General features: G+C 42.0%; 1 protein-coding gene across 10 annotated transcripts in view; it reads right to left on the minus strand.

Annotated features, from left to right (window-relative positions):
* DACH2 (dachshund family transcription factor 2) overlaps nucleotides 1–22,798 on the minus strand; it is a 325,632-nt gene that overhangs the window by 100,194 nt on the left and 202,640 nt on the right. For all 10 annotated transcript variants that reach the window (XM_081848011.1, XM_081848004.1, XM_081848005.1 and 7 more), the window contains one exon: nucleotides 7,923–8,054. In XM_081848011.1, coding sequence (XP_081704137.1) covers nucleotides 7,923–8,054 — 132 coding nt within the window. The remainder of the gene's footprint in view (nucleotides 1–7,922; nucleotides 8,055–22,798) is intronic.

Below are 22,798 nucleotides of genomic sequence, written 5' to 3' on the forward strand. Positions count from 1 at the left end.
AGGGGTTCTCCCAAATATTTCTGTGGGAGGGGGTATGATGGAAGCAGAGCAGCTTAAACAACAAAAGAAACATTTAACACCTATCTTCTAGTTTATAGCTATGAAAAAGAGCAAGAGTTCTAATCATTTGGCAGCAGAGAGTTTATTTTATTAGTGATTTCATTTATTTATTATTTTGCAAATTCATAAACCACTTCATAGCACTGTACAACAAGATATTAACCAGAATCATCTTATGGGATCATAATATTTTGCGGGGGGGGGGGGTGTCAAATATCATCTAGTTTAACTTCCTGCCAATGTGACATGACCCCAAAGTAGTGACCACCATGCGGACTTGGAGCCCACAGTAACAACAGCTAAAGAGCTAGGCTAGGTGATCAGCCGACAACTAAACCTGAAACTGCAGGCAGGAGCCTGATGGACCACGTCCCATACATTAGGCCTTGTAGAACCAGAGTCAGGACCATCATGGCTGCCTTCCCATGGGCCTGAAAAACCGAGTGTCTCCAGCCCCACCGCACCAGTCCAGCAGTGCAGGTGGGAAGCCATGGGGGGCAGAAGAAGTACCTGCAAACAGGCCAGTGGATCAGACCTTTGAGAGTCTCCAGTACTAAGTCCAGAAGGTTCAGTTAGTGGAGAACGTATCTGCCTGACTGTTGACAGGTTTCAGGCGAACAGATCATATAACACCTACTCTGTTCTAATTACAGTTGCTGCCAGTACACTTCAGACCCCAATACAAAGTGCTGGTTTTGACCTATAAAGCTCTTTACAGCTCAGGATCCCAGTACCTTCTGGAACACCTCACCCAATAAGAACCTACCCAGACCTTTAGGTTTTCTTCTGAGGCCCTTCACCAAGGCTCTGCTGTGATGAAGGGTGGTGACAAAGGAAAGGTCATTTTTGGTTGTAACTCCCTACCTGTGGAATGCTTTCTCCAGCAAGATCTGTCTGGTGCCTCTACTGACATATTTTCAGGACCAGTCAAGACTCAGTATTTCTCTCAGGTTTTTGATAGAATGAAATGATGGTTTGTTACTAGTGTGCTGCCAAAGCTTCCAACAGGTGTAATGTACGGCTGCATTGTGTATATATGGATGGAAGATAGATAGGAAGGTGTGTGTGCACATGCGCACACGCTCACAAATGCACACACACCTGTCTATCAATAAATGGCAGGTGTTTTGTCTGATTTTTTAAAAAAATGTTATAATGTACTTCTGTTTATGTTTTTAAATGTGCTGTAAGTTGCTTGGAGATTTTTGGATAACAAGCAATTAACAAGTAGTAGTACAAAAGTAGTATGGAAGTGAGAGATGGACCATAAAGAAGGCTGATCGCCGAAGAATTGATGCTTTTGAATTATGGTGCTGGAGAAGACTCTTGAGAGTCCCATGGACTGCAAGAAGATCAAACACATCCATTCTTAAGGAAATTAGCCCTGAGTGCTCACTTGAAGGACAGATCGTGAAGCTGAGGCTCCAATACTTTGGCCACCTCATGAGAAGAGAAGACTCCCTGGAAAAGACCCTGATGTTGGGAAAGATGGAGGGCACAAGAAGAAGGGGACGACAGAGGACGAGATGGTTGGACAGTGTTCTCGAAGCTACAAACATGAGTCTGACCAAACTGCGGGAGGCAGTAAAAGACAGGAGTGCCTGGCGTGCTCTGGTCCATGGGGTCACGAAGAGTCGGACACAACTAAACACCAAACAACAACAGTACAATACTCAACAAGGAGTTGAGTGTAGGAGAGTTGGACTAGGAGCTGTCCTTGGTGCTGCAACAGCCAGCCTGCCTTGCTCCTGTCAAAGTTAGGAGGGGATAAAGGGAGTTCAACTGATTTGTTATGACAACAAAATTGATGCACACTGAAGAGTTGCTAGGATCCCAGGTCCATAGTACGGTCTACTACTTGACCCCCTTAAATGCCTAGCACACCAAGCAGTCATCCCTTTAATACCCCACACTGTCCCAGATCTAGGATCACCCCACATGGCCTGCAGCCAGGGAAATACACCGGGGCCCTGTGACAGGAGAGCACCCCACAAGAGGGCAATTTACTAGGGGAATCTGAGACCTGGAGCCAGCCCTATCCTTCATGCTTAGATGTGCAGAATTCCTGTCAAAGTGGCTTTTGAAATAGGGACAAGTCTTCTTTTGCCACTGACACCTGGACCTTTATGGCTGGGGGGCGGTTTCAAAACAGGGCAGGGAGAGATGTTCAATGTCCATAAAATGTATCCTTGCCCAGAGTATACTTTTTGAGATAAGTTCTCTTGCAAAATATAACATAAAGATTAAAAACAAAAACAAAAATCAAGGTATTTTTATTTGGCCATTAGATATACATGGGTAGATAAAGATATATAATATGGAGAATTAAACATTGGCACCACTGGAATATAAAACTGTCCATATATTACCGATGTGTTTAAATAAGCAAAACATGGCCACATTATGCCGATTTTACTGATGGGGGTGGCGGCAGGTGGGAACTACTTTAGGAAATCAGCAAAGGCATTAAAAAAAGATTCTTTAAAAAAACAAAACAAAAAGCACACACTGTGTTCTTAGATCTTGTCATCTTTATACTTACAACAAAATAACAGCTTAGGCAGCCTGCTTTTTTGAATAAAACACCTACCACTTTCGACTTGAGATTTTTAAAATGGGGATTTTTAAAAGGGAGGGGGGAGGGAATGCTGACCGTGTAATAGCTAGGTACTTATGGTGGGTGTAGAACATGAAAGGTTACAATATGGATCCATGCCTATGCTTTTTCTTTTCAACTCTGAGCCCCTTCCCTCATGCTTCTGCTAACTCGGCAATCATACTGCTGACAGATTTCGAGGTTTTCTAAATAATGTATGGGATTTTCTTTTAACGTGTCAGTGCAGAAGTATCAATTCTGCCCTTGTGTCATTTCTGATGCTGATTTTTCTTGACAGCATTCCATTAAACCAATGAGTTTCTCCCCTCCTGATGCTCCTTTAAATATTCCTCTGAGTGATGTATTTGTGGTTTTTTAAACAGATCGTGAAGGATGTTTGCATTTAGGAGGGGCGGGTGGAACTGCATGGCAGGTACATGGGGGAAAACTCATGTTACACACACAAAACAGAAATTTATTTTATTATTATTATTATTTACCCTATTAAAGAGGTTTCCTCCTGGTTCTTGAACTGCCAGAAGCTGCACGAGGCTTGCTTCCTTGGTTGCCCTGCTCCTTACTAATATATCAGTTTGCCTCAGAAATCAAGCAATGATGTGAAAGCATACTGGGACATGATTTATAATGAACTTAAGAAAGTGTTTAAGAACACGTTCCATAAGAAACCGGAAGCTCTCTTGTTAGGTATTTTAGGAGAAGAGATTCCTAAGAATGAATGAATGAATGAGTTTATTACGGTCATAGACCAGAGAAGATTCCTAAGAAAGACCATACTATATTCTTATATGCAGCAACAGCGGCAAGGATTCTTTTAGCCCAGAAGTGGAAACAGCAGGAAACTCTGACAGTAGAAGAATGGCAGAGTAAGATGATTGAATATACAGAGCTGGCAAGACTATCCGGGAAAATCCAAGACCAGCAAGACTAACAGTTTCAAAAAGACTGGAGTAAATTTGTTATTTATTTGAAAGAACATTGTAAACACTTAACAACACTAACAGGACTTGCTTAAAGGTTTGTCAGTTAAAATTAGAAACTTATTTACAATGATAAGGAATTTTAAAGTAAAAGGAAAGGTAGATGAGGGGAATGAGAAATGCGGATGAAATGATAATTGGAAACTAGAAAGTCAGTTGGGAGGGATGGGGGAGGAAGTCGTTGACTCGAGAGAGTCAGAATATAGGCAATGTAAAGTTATGGAAAATCACACGATGTTTTTTTAAAACGAAAATGCCAATAAATAGTAGTAGAAGAAGAAGAAGAAGAAGAAGAAGAAGAAGAAGAAGAGGAGGAGGAGGAGGAGGAGGAGGAGGAGGAGGAGGAGGAGGAGGTGGTGGTGGTGGTGGTGGAGGAGGTGGAGGAGGAGGAGGAGGAGGAGGAGGAGGAGGAGGAGGAGGAGGTGGTGGTGGAGGAGGTGGAGGAGGAGGAGGAGGAGGAGGACGAGGAGGAGGAGGAGGAGGAGGAGGAGGAGGAGGAGGAGGTGGTGGAGGAGGTGGAGGAGGTGGAGGAGGAGGAGGAGGAGGAGGAGGAGGAGGAGGAGGAGGAGGAGGAGGAGGAGGAAATAATCAAGCAATGATAATGAATATTTGTCACAAGAAGTATTTAATGCTCTTTGGTGCTGTTGCTCAGGAAAGCTACAGACACATATGTATTGGAAAACTTCTATTAAAATGCCTCCACCCCACTTCACTTAAGTCAACTTTATTCCTTGCTTAATGGCTGGAATAGGCAGCTTCAATCTCTGGAGTTATATGTTGATGCTTCTTTGATTACAGCGCAATGGCATAAAGAGTCCTTCAACGTACAACAACAAAAACTTGCAGGCAACAATCAGTTTGTTCACTTTTTATCTCCCTTTCATCCACTCATTCACATATTTAGCACATCAGCAAAGAACCAAAAATAATGGTCACATATCAGCAGTGGCATGACTGTCACCCCTACTAGTACTTCTAATTTCTGTGTTTTATTTATTCTGATGATTTATATAAGCACTTAATTATGGGTAGTCTCTAAGTGGTTGCAAGTTGTGCCATGACACAAAGAAGATAAAAGTAAGTGAAAACTGTAAAAACAGAATTCAAACAAAATGCTTGCTAAACGAAATTTTAAAAAAAGGTTTTAGTGGAACATTAGACCTGCCTGCCTGACCTCAGCTGGAAGGGAGTTCCATAAAATTGGGGCCCATTTGTACTATACTTTTCAAAGCTGTATCATGCCATGTTATACAACCATGGTTCCTCTCCCCAAAGAATCTTGGGAATTTCAGGGTGCTGATAGTTCTTAGGAGACCTGTAATCCCCTCACAGAACTGCAATTCCCAGAGAGGTTTAACAATTAATTCTTCTTCCCAGGCAACTCTGGGAATTGGAGTGAGGGGACTACAAGTCTCCTGACAAACTCCTCCTTATTCTCAGTTTTGCCCATGCAGAACTCTGCTAGGAGTGGGGGTGGGTAGGGACAAAACTAGAGTTATTTGCCTCTGCCTGTCATTAGCTCTAACAGCACCTGCTGTTTGTCTCCCTGCTTTCCACCCTACCACCCACTGGTGAGCAGAAGGGCACACTACATGTTGCCTTGTAGAAGGGCACACTACATGTTCAACATCCTTCTCTCAGAAACTCCAGGTGTACTTTGGATTTGAATCTTAACAAAAGCACAATAATATATACTCAAAAAAGAAAGACACTGGCAAATACCATTTTATTCAAGCCCAATTGCCAAACATTTTCCTTGCTCCACTTAAACCATCACAAAAGGCAACGAGGCAATCATCCAGAATGAAAAGGGTTTTAAAGGCATATCTTTTCTATCTCTCTGGTGGAAATCACTATGTAGCAATGAATGAAAGGACACACCGGGACACACACACACACTTTTCACATATATTTTTTTCAAGTAAAGAGGTGACTTCAAACTCTTTGTTCCCCGTGTGTGTGTGTTTCTGTGTGTATCTATTAAAAATCCAAAAGAATAACAAACTCTACCACTGTAAACCAATATTTCTGATTTGACAGCTATAGTTATAACCACTCAGGCGTCTATTTCCCACAAACTCTCAACAGCCATAACCTTTAGTGATTAATTATAAAGTTCCAGGAGCAATAGTACACAGACTAATTTCCTAAAACAATAAAAAGACAGAATTTCTCATTTGGAGCTAAATGAAACACGAACAGGTTGTTATTCATGCTGAAATCGAGATGCAGAGTCATGTTGCAGCCATTATAGAAGCTATTAAACACAACCTCGAATCAAAGAAACTGTAGGTCTGTCTCCTTAAAATAAAATGTTTTCTTCACTGACGTGGCTCCTGGTTGAGTGGCTATGTTGCCGCCTGCCTTTGTTAAGAAGTCACTTTCAAAATTCAATCTCCTTTTATTTTTGTTTTACACCATTTTATTTTAGCATTCATTTAGCCCGTATGAGTCTATACACACAAAAAACCTGCCCCAAACATTTGTTAAAAGCTTGAGTGTAGACATAGAATTATAATGGGCAAACCATAGTTTCAGTGAAGTATCTAGAGCAATGTTTGTCAAGCTTGGGCCACCAGTTATTGTTGAGCTCTAACTCCCATCAACCCCGGCCCCTGGCTGGGAGATGATGGGAGTTGTAGTCAACAATAGCTAAGGAATTGAAGGTTGGGAAATGCTAATCTAGATGGCCTTGGGTGGTACAGAGAGCACCAAAAAGCACATGCACAAGAGATAATTGTTGGTATACACTTTATGACTGGGGAGAAGGGCATAGCTTAATGGCAAAACACCTGCTTTACACAGAGAAGGTCCCATATTTAATTCCTAGCATCTTCTCATACAGGGGTAGCTTGTCTGGGATCCTGCAAGACAGCTGGCAGTCAGAGTAGACAGCATTGGGCTAGAAGGACCAACAGTCTGGTCTGGTATATTGAAGCATTTTGTATTCATATGATTTCCATAAGGAAGTTGGCAAAATCACCCACCCTCTTTGCATATTTCTGTTCCACCCTGCTGTAATAACTCACTGCATGGATCAAGATCAATACATTGCCCATGTTCGCACATCATGATAAGACTGCTGGCTCTTGTGCATTATTTGGAATGAGCAGTGTGCTGGACCAATGTGCTTGATCACTACTGCTTTTCTCTTCCTGCATCATGAGTGGGAGAAATGAATCAGGAAGCTGAACAAACTAGGAAGCCACAATTCGGTTTGGGGTTTTTGGGTGATGCCTGTAACAGTTTTACTACGTAGTGAACTGCCTTGTACAGGCTGTTCTTACAAATGAAGCTAAGTAAACAGTACTGTGAGCTGGGGAATCAATGATATGAGCCTCTTCAAAGTCAAGAGGGGTTGCTAACCTTTTTTGGGCCTTTGGAGAAATTGAAAAGTGGAGAAACTTTTTTGGACCTCAGGCAAAAATAGCTTCTCTTGGCTACAACAGAAGGCTTATTTCAAGTCTAATTTCAGGAAATGAGACCCTGCAGGCATATTGTGCCATTGTGGATTGTCAATCCATATACCAGAAAATCTCTGGCAAGCCAATATTCAGCCAGAGCTATGACATTAATGCATATAATGCAGCAACCTTGTGGTATAAATATGATCAGTGTCTGGACTGGGAGACCACTCAACAGTCTCATAACAAGACTGAGAGATTTTAAAAATGGAATAATAAATCTTATCTCAAGCCTCAGCACCATATTTGCAACCTGGTGAAAATAATAGAGGCCTATCTTAGAAGATCCCATAAAGACATTATGCTGATATACATTAAATGCTCTCAAAACTTGAAATGTGCTAGATCCATGTTAATTATGATGATTAACACGTAAACACACAATCATTCTCCCCAAGGCTAAGCATTAAGATTGGCATTTGCCAAAAGCGAAAGGTGTGATCAACATCTCCCCCAAAGCTCATTTGTGCAACAATGACTTCTCCTGTTGCCAAAAAAATAAAAAATAAAATAAAAATCCTCCATTGTGTGTGGACTTTTCCTGTCAATTATGGATGACTTCCAAAACATTCTAATTTTTGGAATGCAGTATGAGTCATCCCTCAGAAAGACAAAGGTGAAGAAGCGAGTTACCACCAACAACTCCATAATCTGGCAGCTTTTCCATGTGTGACTCTCGTAAAGTGGCTATTCGAGTTGAGGGCAACCCAAAATAGCAACTGCTTGACAATGGAATAATTTCTCCTTCCCAGGAGTGAACAGTTAAGAAGTAAACTCAAAGAAACAGATTTCAGATTTGCTTACCTGCATTGGAATTCAGCTCCTCATTCTCAGATTCTGTCCCATTCTGACTCCCACTTCCATGAAGGCTATTCATGGCCATCAGCTTCATCTTCTGCAATTTCATCGCCTCTGCCATGGCAGCTGCTGTTAGACCTAGCCACAGAAATGAAGAGAAAAATTATTTAAACAAAATGACCAAACAGTCTTTTCTGTCATTTCAACTTGCCTAAGAACATAAGATCCCTGCTGGTTCAGACCAAAGGGCCATCTAATTCAGAATCCTGTTCTCACAGTGGCCAATCAGATGCCTCTGAGATGCCTACAAACAGGATATGAACACAATAACACTCTCCCCACTTGTGATGTTTGGCTTATTCCCTCCAACACAGGAAGCAGTGCATTGCCATAATGGCTCTCAGCCATTAATAATGTGGGCAGTTGCTTGAGGGAGTGAAGCAAGACTCACACAGCAATTATAATTTGTAACCTGGTGCAAATGGAGTTATAGAACCTGGTGGGCACCCTGATAGATATTCACACATATATTCATACTTATATGTATTTTGCATTCATATTTATAGATTATGGATGATGATGGAAGGTAGTACTGTTCTCTAACTAAATCCTCACCCCCCCCCCCAAGTTTAGTAATTGGTTAGATGGTACCCATCCCTCTGCATTATTCATAAAGCTTTTCTGTCAAAACTGTGAACGAGTAAATTAACTAAAGAGGAGCTATGAGTAATCTAATCTTGAGGTATGCAATTAATTAATTAAAATTGAATGGCAAGCCACACCGCCTGTACTGCAGTCCCTCATATCAAAACAAAACATTTAATTAAATTATCAAACTATTTGTAACTGGAAACATTCAAAAGGGGGAGAAAACACACAAAACCACTAAGGCTCTGGCGCCGCTATGATTTCAAGTCCAAATTGTGCCTGGTTTCTGAGTGCTCTACCAGTTGTATGCAATATCCACATTCAAACCTGCTGTGGGTCAAGTGAGACATTCAGAAAGCAAGAACAATGAAACATCTGGTGGTATGAAATGTTAACGCACAATGCCATATTGAAAATAGGGGGGGGGGAGCCATTTTGCAGTCTCTGGGTCCCATACCCCTCAGAGATGAGAGCAGCTGCTCCTGGCTTCCTTCAGAAGCAGGCTGAAGTGAACTGTCCTCCCTCCAGATCAGAGAAATCTTGCTCATTGTGGGGTGAAGGAACCCATCTATAATTCTGCACTAGTTACTGCATGCTTTCCTCAAGAGGCAGATTGTGCCTTCCTCAGGACCAGGCAAGAAGAAGAAGAAGAAGAAGAAGAAGAAGAAGAAGAAGAAGAAGAAGAAAAGGAAGAAGAGTTTGGATTTGATATCCCACTTTATCACTACCCTAAGGAGTCTCAAAACAGCTAACATTCTCCTTTTCCTTCCTCCCCCACAACACTCTGTGAGGTGAGTGGGGCTGAGAGACTTCAGAGAAGTGTGACTAGCCCAAGGTCACCCAGCAGCTGCATGTGGAGGAGCGGGGAAGCGAACCCGGTTCACCAGATTACGAGTCCACCGCTCTTAACCACCACACCACACTGAAGGCAGATGCTACCTCTTGAGAGAAGATAGACTGTCACTGGGTGCCAGGGGAGCCAGCACAGGTCTGAAGGTGGAGGCAACTTCCTGAGCAGAGGTGGGGAACCATAGTCCTGAGGACCTTTCTACCTGGGTCTAGGCACCTTCCCCAAGGCCACACTCCTGCTCCTGATGTCTTACCATTCACTGGCCTTACTTTGTATTTTCCTTGAGTGTTTTCGCCTGGCTCAAAATTTCTCCCTTAATTCTGATAAAGCTTCTTGCCTGGATGGAGGTGTGTGGGTGTGTATAGAAACTAATGGACAAAGGTGAAATTTACCCTCTCACTGCACACACATAGATTCATAGAACTGTAGAGTTGGAAGGGACCACAGGGTCATTTAGTCCAACCCCCTGCAACGCAGGAACCTTTTGCACAACATGGAGCTCGAAGCCACAACCCTAGATCAAGAGTCTCATGCTCTTCTCACAGCTATCCCTCTTTCAATCAAGCAAAATCCAGGTTAATCCTTCAGTCTTTCAAATGCTCAGCCTAGCACTAGTGAGGAGACTGAAACCTACCGTATTTTTTGCTCTATAAGACTCACTTTTTCCCTTCTAAAAAGTAAGGGGAAATGTGTGTGCATCTTATGGAGCGAATGCAGGCTGTGCAGCTATCCCAGAAGCCATAACAGCAAGAGGGATTGCTGCTTTCACTGCGCAGCGATCCCTCTTGCTGTTCTGGCTTCTGAGATTCAGAAATTTTTTTTCTTGTTTTCCTCCTCCAAAAACTAGGTGCGTCTTGTGGTCTGGTGCGTCTTATAGAGCGAAAAATACGGTAGCTTGCAGATGGATCAGAAAGAAGGGGGAATGAGTAGGTTGAGTTCTGGGGTGCCAGAATGGACTGCCTCACTTATGAATGTATGGGGTGGGTGTCTTCTTTTTTAATGCTTCTCTATGAAAATATTTTGATACAAACTTTGATGTTCCAATTCCATCCTGGCTGTTTTGCTTGGAGTTGTTAACTGCAATGTGGGGGCAGTATTAAAAAAAATGTTACCCACCACTTGCAGTTTTCACTGACTGCTCCCTCGTTGGTTCAACCAATTCATTCTGCTTTATGTATAAGTCCTAAAATGGCAGAGATGGTTTTAGGATCTTGGACTGAACATGCCAGGGTGGAAATGCCAGGCTAAGTCCAGCTAATAAGCAGCCTATGATATTGCCCCAGCACTGATCAGGAGCTGATTGGAATCTGGCCTCGCCCTTCTCAGGGGAACTTCAGTCCCAGAATCTGAAATAAACCTAGTGAAAATGTATGTGTATTACTATTTGTATGTATCTTGGCATATTATTCCACCATGTAAAATGTTAAAATCAGTAAAATAACAATATTATCAACGATGGATGAAACATAAACAAGATGCATCCGTCTCATACTCTGAAAATCTTTTTAAGTTATATGATTGAGAGGAAATGACAAAATCAGAGTTGGAAAGGAAAAGGCCGGGTTAGATTGTATTTTCCCTTGCTTTCTTTTCAGAGACCCGCTTATGATGGTTGATTGATTTCATGACATTTTCCGTTCCTTTTAGAGTCTAGGCTATGGGAATGATTTGTCAGGATTGTAATACTTAATACTTTTAGTGAGCTCCACTCCAGCGACCTTTATCTTATTCTGTATAGTTGACTGCCTGACCCTTTCGGTTCTCAGGATCACAAAGATGAATGTAAAAAGGCAGAGAAAGGATTTTGGGCGATGGGGTTGAAGAGAGAGGGGGGGGGGGAGAAAGACTGGCTATCCAGAAAATCAGCAGAGTGTTCCATGTCCTATAATAATTGAACCTCTTTTTTAAAAGTGGCAACTGTCCTGGTAAATGCATTAACTGAAGACAAAGAATAAAAGTACTCATTGAACTTAGGTTTCTGTGGTGCTAAGGAACAAAAACTGCAAGCCTATGTACTCTCCAATTGCAGTAAGTAAATATGTCACATGTGTGGTGTACTGGTTAGAGCAGGGATAGGGAACTTGTAGCTCTCTTAGTCAGGGCTGGGCAATAAATAGTTGCTGCCTGAGCTAAGGACAGGATGGCGCCCCCTTGCATCCACTCACTATGCAGGAGCTGAACAGATCAGTGTTGGAACTGGTAATGGGACAGCATCCTTCAACTGTACCTGAGGGCAGCAGCCTAGCTGAGAAGAGGCTTCAGGCTTTGACTGTGTCACTCTGCCTGATGGTAGAGCTGGACCTGTTCCAGAACTTTGTTGGACACTAGCTCCCAGCAAGCCCAGTCAGCACAGTCAGGTATGACAGAAGTGCAACTCCAGCAGCATCTAGAGGTGTTCAAGTTGCCCATTCCTAGGGTAGAGTGCTGATAGAGCATGAAACTCTTAATCTCAGGGTTGTGTGTTTGAACCCCATGTTGAGCAAAAGATTCCTGTATGGTATGGGGTTGGACGAAAGATTATTGTGGCCCCTTCCACCCACCCACACACACACACCTGATTATCATCTTTCATAGCAACCACTCTATTGGGAAACATAATGCCATATATGGGAAACAAAAGAGGTTTAAAGACACTCTCAAGGCAAATCTTTTTTTTAAAAAAAATGTAGTATAAACACTGACAACTGGGAATCACTGGCCTGTGAGCGCTCCAATGGAGAACAGCCTTTACCAAGGCATCATGGACTTTGAAGAAGGACAAAAGGGAGAAATGAGCTAAGAAGAAGGGACATGTGGCAAATCCTCACTGTGATCAACTCCCGCTGGCAACCTATGTTCCCATCATGAAAGGATGTGCGGATCCAGAATTGCCCTCCACAGTCACTTATGAACTCACTGTTAAAACCGTGTTGATGGAAAACAATCTTACTTTGCTATGAGTGATCGCCAAAGAAGAAAGAACAATATAGACCTCTATATAGCAGCTAGACCTAGAAGCTTCCTTTCTTGGCTTTGTTTCCACTATAGATGATGAATGTATGACTCTATCATCGTTAATAAATGACACAGTTCTGAAGTGATAGGCTAAGGCAGGGACAGGGAACATCAGACCCAGGGGTCAGATGTGACCCTCCAGGCCTCCTTATATGGTCCTCTGCAGGCTGCGCCCTCTCTAGCCATTGCCAAACCTGGAGACCCAGCACCTAGTACACTAAGAACTATTTACGCTAAGAACTATTTACAGAAAGCATGCTACAGAAAGCATAATACTTTAAAGGTGTAAATAAAAAGTGATCATTTTAACATTATTGGGGAGGATCAAAGAGCTGGTAGTAGCTGTCTTTCTACTGGTACTGAAACCTGACTACAAGTCTCATAATTTAGGAGTAAATGAACCTTTTCCCTGATTAAACACCTGTCAACTTTGACTGATGAAGAGGAAACCACATTAGAAGCAACTAAGCTACCTGTTATCAAATTACAAAGCTTTTTTTTTTTTAATCAAAGGACTAAAACAGACCATAGATCGACCAGCTAACAGGTTTCCAGTGACCTAAGGGGGATTTTCTTGTTCCAGTTAACAGCCTCTGAAGAATGCTTCCTTTTGATTCTTGTCTAAGACACAAAAATGATTGTCCCATTTAACCAGTGTTCTGTCGCATACACCAGAGAATCCTATTTACTTAGATGCTGGTGGAACATTAAAAACACAATAGTGTGATTGTCTTTGGAAGAAAATTTTTCAAGATTGACTTCCCCCCTTCTTTTTTGAAAAAGAAGGGGGGAGATCAAAAAGCTAACTTTAATAGATGTTTGACTAAGGTCAGACTCCTAGGAAATGGAACACTGAAGATGAAAGCGAACAAATAGATTTGGCTTTTGATCTCGGCCAAATCCATTTGGCATTGTTTAGCTTTTCTATAATGCTTCAATTCTGGAGTGATATCATGGCCGAAATGAACTGCCTTCTATTTGAACTTTCTTTTTTAATAGCTTTTGTAAAACTTTAACATGTACCACAGAAGAAGTTTAGGAAACAAAACAAAACAAAAGCTTTCTAAGAATTTGGCTACAAGGTGTTCACACCCACCACACACCTGGTGGTTACTCTTATATAATACAGTAGCACTACTTTGTGTTTTCAGCAGAGTGGTTAAGGGTGCAATCTGAAAAGCACAAGTTCCATCAAATTAAGTGAGAGTTCATTTTACAAAAGTCCTTAGCTCAAATTTCACCTTTGTCACTGTTTCACTGGACAACCTAAATTAATGTTCCAGGTTAGTGAAAAGTAACAAGGGTGTTGGTCTAGGAATGGGGTAACCCAAGTTGCAATCCACATTTAGCAGTGAAGCTCATTAGGTGAGTTGTGCCAGTAACTATATTATCAGTTTAACCTGCTTCATAGAGTTCTCATAAGATTAAATGAAGTGGGAAGGTGGAAACATGTAAACCTCTTACATTCCCTGGAGAAGTGGGATGTAAGTCCAAAAATGCTACAACCTCTCAACTGCAGTCATCTCCCCCAATTTGTAGCATAAGGACGATAATATTTACCTCCTGCATAATATAATATTTACAGAAAGGACGATAATATTTACCTCCTGCAGTTATAATAATGACTGAGATAACATATGTAAGGTGTTCCGAACACTTCAACAATACCAAGTATTGATGTTATGAGATGAGCCGGCATTTTGAGCTGCCAACCATGGTAATGTGCAGTTTCTCAATGGACAGCCCCAAGTCAACTCATTAACCATCTTCAACCAACCTGCCCCCCCTCCCTCTCCCATTGACTTAACACCTATATCTGCTTTTCATTCTATCTGCATCATCCCAGCAACCATCCCAATATTCATGAACTTTAGTGAGTGGCAGCTGCTACCCTTTGGAACTCTCTCCTGTAAATATCAGAAAGACACAATCTCCTTTGTCTTTCATTCTTTTTCAACAAGCATTTGAAGGGGAATTATTATTTTTTAAAATTGAATTGGACTTGAAATGGTTTTTACATATGAAATTGTTTTAATTGCTTTTTATGTGAAATGTTTTCCTTGTTAAATTGTTTTCAGATGTTTCATAAAAAGGGATTAGGTGTTGCGATGAACAAATGAGCAAATGAACAAATAAATACCCTGATGGTTATGTGTTTTCTGAAATTTAAGTTAAGAGTTTGCATTCCAGCCAATTTACTCAAATGTTTGCAAGCCATCTTAAAACTGTGTTGGTTGGGATTCTGCTTTCGTGGCAACCTGCAAAGCACAGACCATCACATTATGTTGGCTTAGACATTACCACAAAACATGGTTTGGCATTAATGTCTGAATCATATCATTGTATTTTAAAAGCTACAAGGTTCTTGGTTGTATTTGATACAGAAGTCTAACACAACTCTGAAACAGAGCTTAGCAGTGTTAAAAGTAGAAACAAAATACGCACAGTTCCCACTTTCCAAATACAATGTGTTCCCAGGAAATTGTTCATTAGGTGAGCATTTGCATAACAAGCTGGCGATTTCCATTATTTCCTGTGGGAACATTTCTAATCTGTGATCTCTCCCCCCCCCCCCCACCATGGTTTCCTCCTAAAATGGCTGCAGTCAACCAGCAAAAGAGAGACTGGGGAAAAACTGGTTTGTTCAACCTCTCTTGCCCCCTGATTTGTCAGATATCCCTCCCCCTCCCTGCTTTCTGCCTGAAATGGCTGCTGTTAGCCAGCAAAGCACAAAGAAGTGTGCAAACTCCAGCTGTTTGGATATCTGGATCTGCCACTCAGGTAGTGAAGTTTGGGAATAATTCCTTGTGTTTGGATAACCAAGGTTTTGGATAACAAAGATTCCAAGAGCAGAATCTGTGTACACTACAGGCAACCCCCAAGTTGTGCATGGGTTGCGTATCTGTCTCCTGGGTGCATAAGCCCGCCCGCCCGCCCCACCTGTATTCTGCCCTCCTCTAGGTCCAAAGCAACCCATGCATTGGCAGTTGCACATTGTTTGAATGCGTGCAAAATGGTCACAGCCTGTACTTCACTAGCATTTTAAAACACCCCACCCTCAATCCAACATGTCTGACTAGAAGCACTGGGAAGGAAATTATTTTCCCCAGTCCCCTCCAGATAGTCCCCACTTTAAAAGCTTGCTTCCTAGTTACCCATTTTATTGGGATGAAAAGAAATCCCATCATTATAACTGCAAGGCAGAAGGTTGGGGTTTTTTAATGGCCAGGTGCCACTATGTTAAATCTGACATCCAAAGTTGCTTGAGCGTATATATTTAAATTTACACCTTAAAACAATTTAAAAACAGCACCAGTAGGCGAGGAGGATAAAGCAATCCCTCCACTGTAGTTGAACTTAATTAAGCAACTGTTTCCTACACTTTTAATAATTGTTATTGATGGGATCAATAAAACAAGCAAGTTGAGGGAAACAGATGGAAAGAAAAGCTTGTTGCTATTGAGTGCATTAATCTGAACACGTTTAAAGATGGTGCAAATATGCTGCAATTCGTAACTTGGGGAGGGGGACACACAGGCAGTGGGAAAAGTCTGTTGTGTCTCCTCTCCTTACGTAAGATTTGATGAAATGGACAGGACTGAGTCCTGCGAGAGGACTGTGCAAACTGCTGCGGGGGCCAGTTGTGCCCCTTCAGACTGCAGGTGGGAAAGGAGTGCAACTCACTGGCACAGAACACACTTTGCACACAAAAGATTCCAGATTCAATCTTTGGCACTGTGGTGTAGGGCTGGGGAAGACACTGAAAATTAAGCAAAGCTGCTGCAGTCAATTTAGACCAGGGGTAGTCAACCTTTTTATACCTACTGCCCACTAATGCAGCTTTCTTGATGGCAAAATTTTCTTACCGCCCACCAGTGCTCGATGGAAGGAGGATTCCGCTTGTGCCGTGGAACCCCCTACTGCCCACCTAGAATCCTGAACCAGGTTGACATCCAGGGAGCAGGTTGACAACCCCTGATTTAGACATTCTGGGCCAGATGGAGCAATGGCCCAAATCGGTTATCAGCAGCTTCCTGTATCTTGATGTCCAATGCTTCTCTATACAAAGCAAATACCTGCCCACAGAAAACTAGCACACTAGAGGAAGGACAAGGCTATGACCCTACTCCAAAACTCTTAAGTTTTTGTTGTTGTTGTTTTTACAATCAAACAGTGTATAAATTATGAAATAAATAAATAAATCTTCTCAGAATGTGATGGTTACTTGTACATGAGAGAGACTTTACCTGTAGTCTCAAGTGGTAATATGAAAGCAAATATTTACTGCCTTACTGAGAACAAGAACAGAGTTTTGACCACAGCTAAGTTTAATAATGTAAGAAGGACCTTGCTGGATCAGGCCAAGAGCCATGTAGTCCAGCATTCTGCTCTCACAGTGGCCAACCAGATGTTGATAGGAAGTGTACACAATAGCATTTCCCCCAATTGTTATTATTGGTATTCAGAGGCATCCTTCCTCCTCAAAGCCTGCTGTTTGCTGGTGAAAACTGAAAGATATATGGAGGGGGGAGGAGAGCTGGACACTCAATATGTCACCGCCACTCACAGATACTTTCTGATCAGATTCCAGACTGGTTGATGATTAGCATGAAACTTATTTTATTTATTCCACAAAATTTATGCACTACTTGATTGTAAAAAACCTCAAAGTGGTTTGCAAAAATATTAGAAAATTAATCTACATTGGAGTTCAAGGGACTTATAATTAGGAGTTTTCTTCAGACAGAACTCACCAGAACTCAATTCCAGCACCTCTCAGGTGGTCGCCATTGCCATAAGAGAACAATGGAGGCATTCATGGTGAGTTCCAGCACCTGTTTTTCTAGAAAAATAGTTCAAGTTCCTATTCATGCATGAAGATGCTGTTTGTTGCAAACAGTAGGTTGGGGGGGGGGATTAATTATTAGTGGAGGCAAACATGAGAGGACTTTGGCCCATGCCAACGTTCCCTGCAGATGATACCTTCCCAGCTACTATTTCTTTCTTCTTTTAATTTAAACAATAAGAGTAGCATGAATGATAATGTATAAAACATATTCCAAGTATAAGTGTGGCTGAAATAGGTCACTGCCATAGCTTTCCTGAGAAGTCATTCTTAAAATGCAACCAGATCTCCTCTTTCTCAACACAGATAGAAACTTCACTTCCTTAGGCTGCCTGCTTCAAACATGAAAGGCGATACTTATTCAAAGGAGCTGAAGTATGCCAACTGTAGACTAATTTGAACAGAGGTCATCTTTGGTGAGTAACTTGCTAAAAAACATTTTGCCCATTCAGCAGCATCTTGGAGGGAGAAAAACTGGAGCTGGTTACATTATTTAAGGCTTCTGCACCAGACCACAAAGGCTTTGTCTGCTTTCTCAACTGGGACAAAAGTGTTGTTTTTAAGCTGTCTTCTCTTACCCAGTTCTCCAGCAGGTGTGTCATTCCCTTCTGGTGCCCCTTGGAAGTGATAGGGTAGAAGGCAGGGAAGCCAGCAACAGGTGGTGCCAGAGCCAGTGACAGGTGCAGCCAACTAATTATTGGTTTGCCTTATCTAAGACTAAGGAAGTATACGCTGCCACACACAGTGCCACCCCCTGAACTGGGTGTAAGAAAGAAGACAGGCAAGTGGGGCCTGGCTGTGGGCATCAAGAGGTTGGTAGGGAAGTACCCCATTCACCACAACAGATCAGTTCTTTCATAGTACTTCTTCTGCCGATGCTAGCTAGGTAGTTTGGAAGGCAGACCATCACACAGACAAGTGTTGTGGTGTGGCTTAATATAGATTTCAGAATAAGGAGTACATTCACAAGAGATCTTAATCCATGAAGGGAATAACACACTTCTCACTTCCCCAAAAAGTTTGTGCAAATTTGCCCCTGGGCTCAAGCAACCTATAGGTTTATCAATATTTCCTTCTGCATCTGGGGCAGAAAACCTGTGACCCTTGAGATATTGCTGGACTCCAACTCCCATCATCCGTGACTATTAGTTGTTCTGGCTGGGTCTGATGGGAGTTGGAGTCCAGTAACATCTGGAGGTTCACAGGTTGCTCCCCACCCCACCCCGGTTCTACATAGTGACAACCACAGGGATTGCAGAAATCTCATTTTTCTCCCCTTCATCTTTAACATCTGCATGGATACAGACACATAATTATGCATGATAGAAGGGTGAGCTCAGCATTTCCCCTTCTAACGTATATGAAAATGATATGGAAATAAGCAAAATAATGTTTTATGAATTAGGTTATTAGTATGAAAATCGAAGGGCATTCCCCATCTGCTGGAACAGGCCATGTGACTGATTTATGCCATGCAGGCTGAATTATTGATACAGATGCTTATATATTATATTTTATATGGGGTATCATGGGATGAGACCATCTGGCACAGAGACATTAATGAGAGCACCTTTGCCTAAATAAACACTAACAATGAGATACCAAAAGCGATCACGCCGAGGTGCGTTTTGTTGTTGTATGTGTGCCCTTCTATGGAACTTTTCCAAGCAAAAAAAGAAAAAGATGAACAAAGCCACCTGCAAAGCAGTTTGACTGTTTTCCTGACAGCAAAGGGCTCAGACTGCATAAGTGTCTTCATAAGACACAGATTGACTCAAACCATTGGTACATCTAGGCTGGTACTGTCAGCACTGACTGGCAGTAGTTCGCCAGAGTTTCAGACACCTCCAATGAATGCCAAGTGCATTTTAGCATTTCAGTTTATCTATCTGCCATTTATTGTATTTTTGGACTTTATAGACTCTATTTTAAGTTGCTTCAAGACTCTTTCTGCCTTAAGGAGCAACACATATAAATTGGAATAGAAAACGTCAGAGAGATTCGGGTTGTGGTTGGAAGCATGTGTTCCTGAAAGTTAGGCTGTGGACATGCCATAAATTTAAATCACAGACCCCCAATTAATCATGGGAACTGTACTTTTTTAAGGGTGCTGGGATCTGTAGCTCGGGGGGGGGGGGACGGACAACAACTACAATTCCCTGGGTTTCTGGGATGTGGGTGTTCTTTAAATGTATGGTGTGTATGCAACTGCTCTCTTCTACAAGAAGGCCTGCGGTAAGCTAAGGCTGAAATGCTTCTTTCCCTGATGAAGGCAAAAGTGGTGGGCTAAGGATGGGTTGGCTGTAGTTCAAAGTCCTCCAGCTGCCAACCACCACAATAGGATCTTTTGTTTATTCTGAGAAAATCTCAGAATGCAAAAGAAGGTTATCAAGCCTAACGTACAACACTCCCCCCACAAAGGATCTCCTGCAAACCAGTGCATGACACATTATTTTTGCACAACTGATTCCGATGGCGGAAATGCCACCAGAAGGTTATAGGAAGAGAAGACTGGTAGAAAGGGTTGCTGATTCCAAAGGAAACAAATAGTTAAGAAAAAATGCCAAGTCAGCAGAGGGAGAAAGTCTTGGGAATGGGCAGTCATCACTAGTTTCACATGGAATATTTTTATTCTTAGTGTCAGCTAACAATGGCTGCAATCAGACAGCATTTTATTTGGTTTTTGAAATATTCCTTACCTATTCATTTTTTCATGTTATGTTATCTTTCACACGACGTAAAAACCACTTCTGGAAATCTAATGGAATGTAGCAGACATTTAGCATGCATTTCTATGTTATTTGGGGGAGGGGCAATTTACAACACTCTTAACCTGAAAAATCACAGGAGTTTTGTGCTGTAATTGCATTAAATTAAATTTGGGGCGGTACTTTCCTGCCATTTAAAATTCAGTGTGACGTGGTGGTATATTTACTGAAAAGCAACAGTTCCATAATGCAACAGCTAATGCAGTGTCAAAGGAACAATAGAAATTAGGACATAAGCTATAGAGTTATAACCAGCAAAACTAGCACAATCTACCCCATGTCTCAATGCAGCCCATGTTTCTTTTCTCCCCATTTATATTTGCAAAGCTTAAAATTTATAATAATAACAACTCAATCACTTTTAAACATGGGCACATACCCTAGTTTATAGTAAAAACACAGAATAATGTAAAGGCAGGCTGCACATTTTAGAAATAAATAGCTTCAATTGCTGGGCAGTAAGGAAAAGCGAAAAGAATAACAGGAGATACATTTTGTCCCAACGGTTGTAAACAACCAATTTATCTTCCTCTTTTGAACAAACAAAAAACAAAAACAAACAAACAGAAGAACATCTTGCTCTACCTAATTACTGTTTAAGGTAAGCACACAGCCTTATCAAAGCAAGTGAGCAATGGTTTATGTTTTATTGGAACATTTTGTGGCTTATTAGTTTGCTTTTGCATAGGCAAGAAAGCACAGTCTGAATCCTGGAGAGAGAAAAAGAACGATCTGTTTCAAGGAAATAAGCTCTTTCCCCCTTCCTGGAAGAAAACTCCCAATACAAATGAACAAAACAATCACTAATTATGAGATTATTATTTTTAAAAAGCAATGTAAACATAAGCAGAAACAACGAATCTATTATGCAGAACTCCCACCAGGAATCCTGGAAACAGGACAATTTGCTGTCTGTTCCCATTTTATTTAGTCACAGCAAAAATGAGACAAGAGAGGTTTGTGGGTCTGGGTATCAGTTGGCTTTAGTCAGAACTTCCAATTGCACTTAGCCCACAGCTGACTGATTGTTGTCTTCCATTCATCTATTTTTGTTTCTTTCTGGCCAAGGCGAACAGACGGCAAAGATGTCTTGCTTGTCCCCTGGTACATTAGTATTCATTATGGCAAAAAGTAAATAGTCCATGTTTCATCTTCAGAGCACCACCCAAAAAGGCCTGATTTTCATAAGATCATGCAAGTCACTTTACAAGCCTTCAACACACATCAATAATAATGTTGTCATGTGTAATAAAAATGCAAATTCATAGGTGGCCAGAAAGATCACCAACTTCTCAAAGTTAGCAGCTTCTCAGAGTTAGCAAATTTTCAAAGCTCTAACGGTTTAATGTTGCAAAGTTTTGGTTTCAAAACAGACTGACTCCCTTTTGAGGACCCAGCAACTGAGACTGAGGTCACCACACACCAGCTTTCCCCCAAAGAATCATGGGAACTGTAGTTTATCCCTCACTGTGGTTTATCCCTCACAGAGTCACAGTTCCCAGCACCACAAACAAACTGCAATTCCCAGGACTCCTTGAAAGAAGCCATGTGCTTTAAATGTGCTTGGTGTGGCAGAGGAGGGGCTGGAGCTCAGGTCTACAGCCCCTGAGCTTTGCATGTGGAAAGTCCCTGGCATCTCCAGGTAGGGCTGGGATCTGTAGATCGGGGAGGACGACAACTAGAGAGCCATAGGCATTCAGTGTAGATAATGCACTGCTAGATGTATCAATGTTTGTGGAAGGGCAGTAGGAGAATCTGCTTTGAATGTAGACGGTCCCAGGTCTGATAACAAGCATTTTCAGGTAGGGACAAAAAAGTCTCCTGTCTGAATCCTGGAGAGCTGCTGCTTGGCAGAACAGAAAACGCTGAGCTGGAGGGTACAACTCAGTAAAAGAAGAAGAGCCTTGGAGAATCCGGGGTGCAAAGCCAGTGTCAGAGCAGAGGCTGTCAACGTGGTCCTCACAGGTGCAGTGGCACTCTTGAGACTTTTCCCTGGCACCTACAAAAAGGCTTCTCCCCTCTCATACACTTACACTCACTCACTCATTGCCCCGTTAGTCATGCGGTGGGGAAGATGGTTACATACTCTCCAACATTTCTCCAATGAAAATGGGCAAGTCCAGTGATATTTTTCTAGAAAAAGAGGTCCAGAACTGAGTTCCGGTGAGTTCCAGCTGGAAAAAAGCCCCCGGGAAGTCCTATTCTATACCGTCCAGCATTTCTCTGATGAAAATAGGGATGTCCTGAGGAAAAGCAGGACATTCTGGGATCAAATCAGAAACTGGGACGGCTTCTGTAAATCTAGGACTGTCCCTGGAAAATAGGGACACTTGGACAATCTGTCAGGTTACCTTTTTCTCCCTGGAAAGTACGTAAGACCTGAAGGAGGAAGAGTAACTCTCTTTTCACTTCCTCTTTCAGCGCTATGTGCTTTGCAAGGCTTGGATAAGTCCATTCGATTTGACTTTTACCAAGATCTCTTGGAAAAGCAAAGTGCACGTTCTCTCTCTTTCTCTCTGCCTGGGGGAGGTATCATGGGGAGGTGAGAGAACTAACTGGAGAGGGTGTTGCTCATAGCACTCACTCAAATGTGCTCACAGGCCTAAAAAGGTTGGCAACCCCTGAGTTAAAATCTGTTCACCTTGGCCAGGAATAAACAAAAATAGATGACTGGCAGACAACAATCAGTCAGCTGTGGGCTGAGGTAGCATACGAGATCCAGAGCCACCAAGCATAAAAACTAAAAGATCTGAATTAATATTACACAATTAGCACC

This window comes from Podarcis erhardii (assembly GCF_964252035.2).
Source record: "Podarcis erhardii genome assembly, chromosome: Z".
NCBI classification, from domain to species: Eukaryota; Metazoa; Chordata; class Lepidosauria; order Squamata; family Lacertidae; genus Podarcis; species Podarcis erhardii.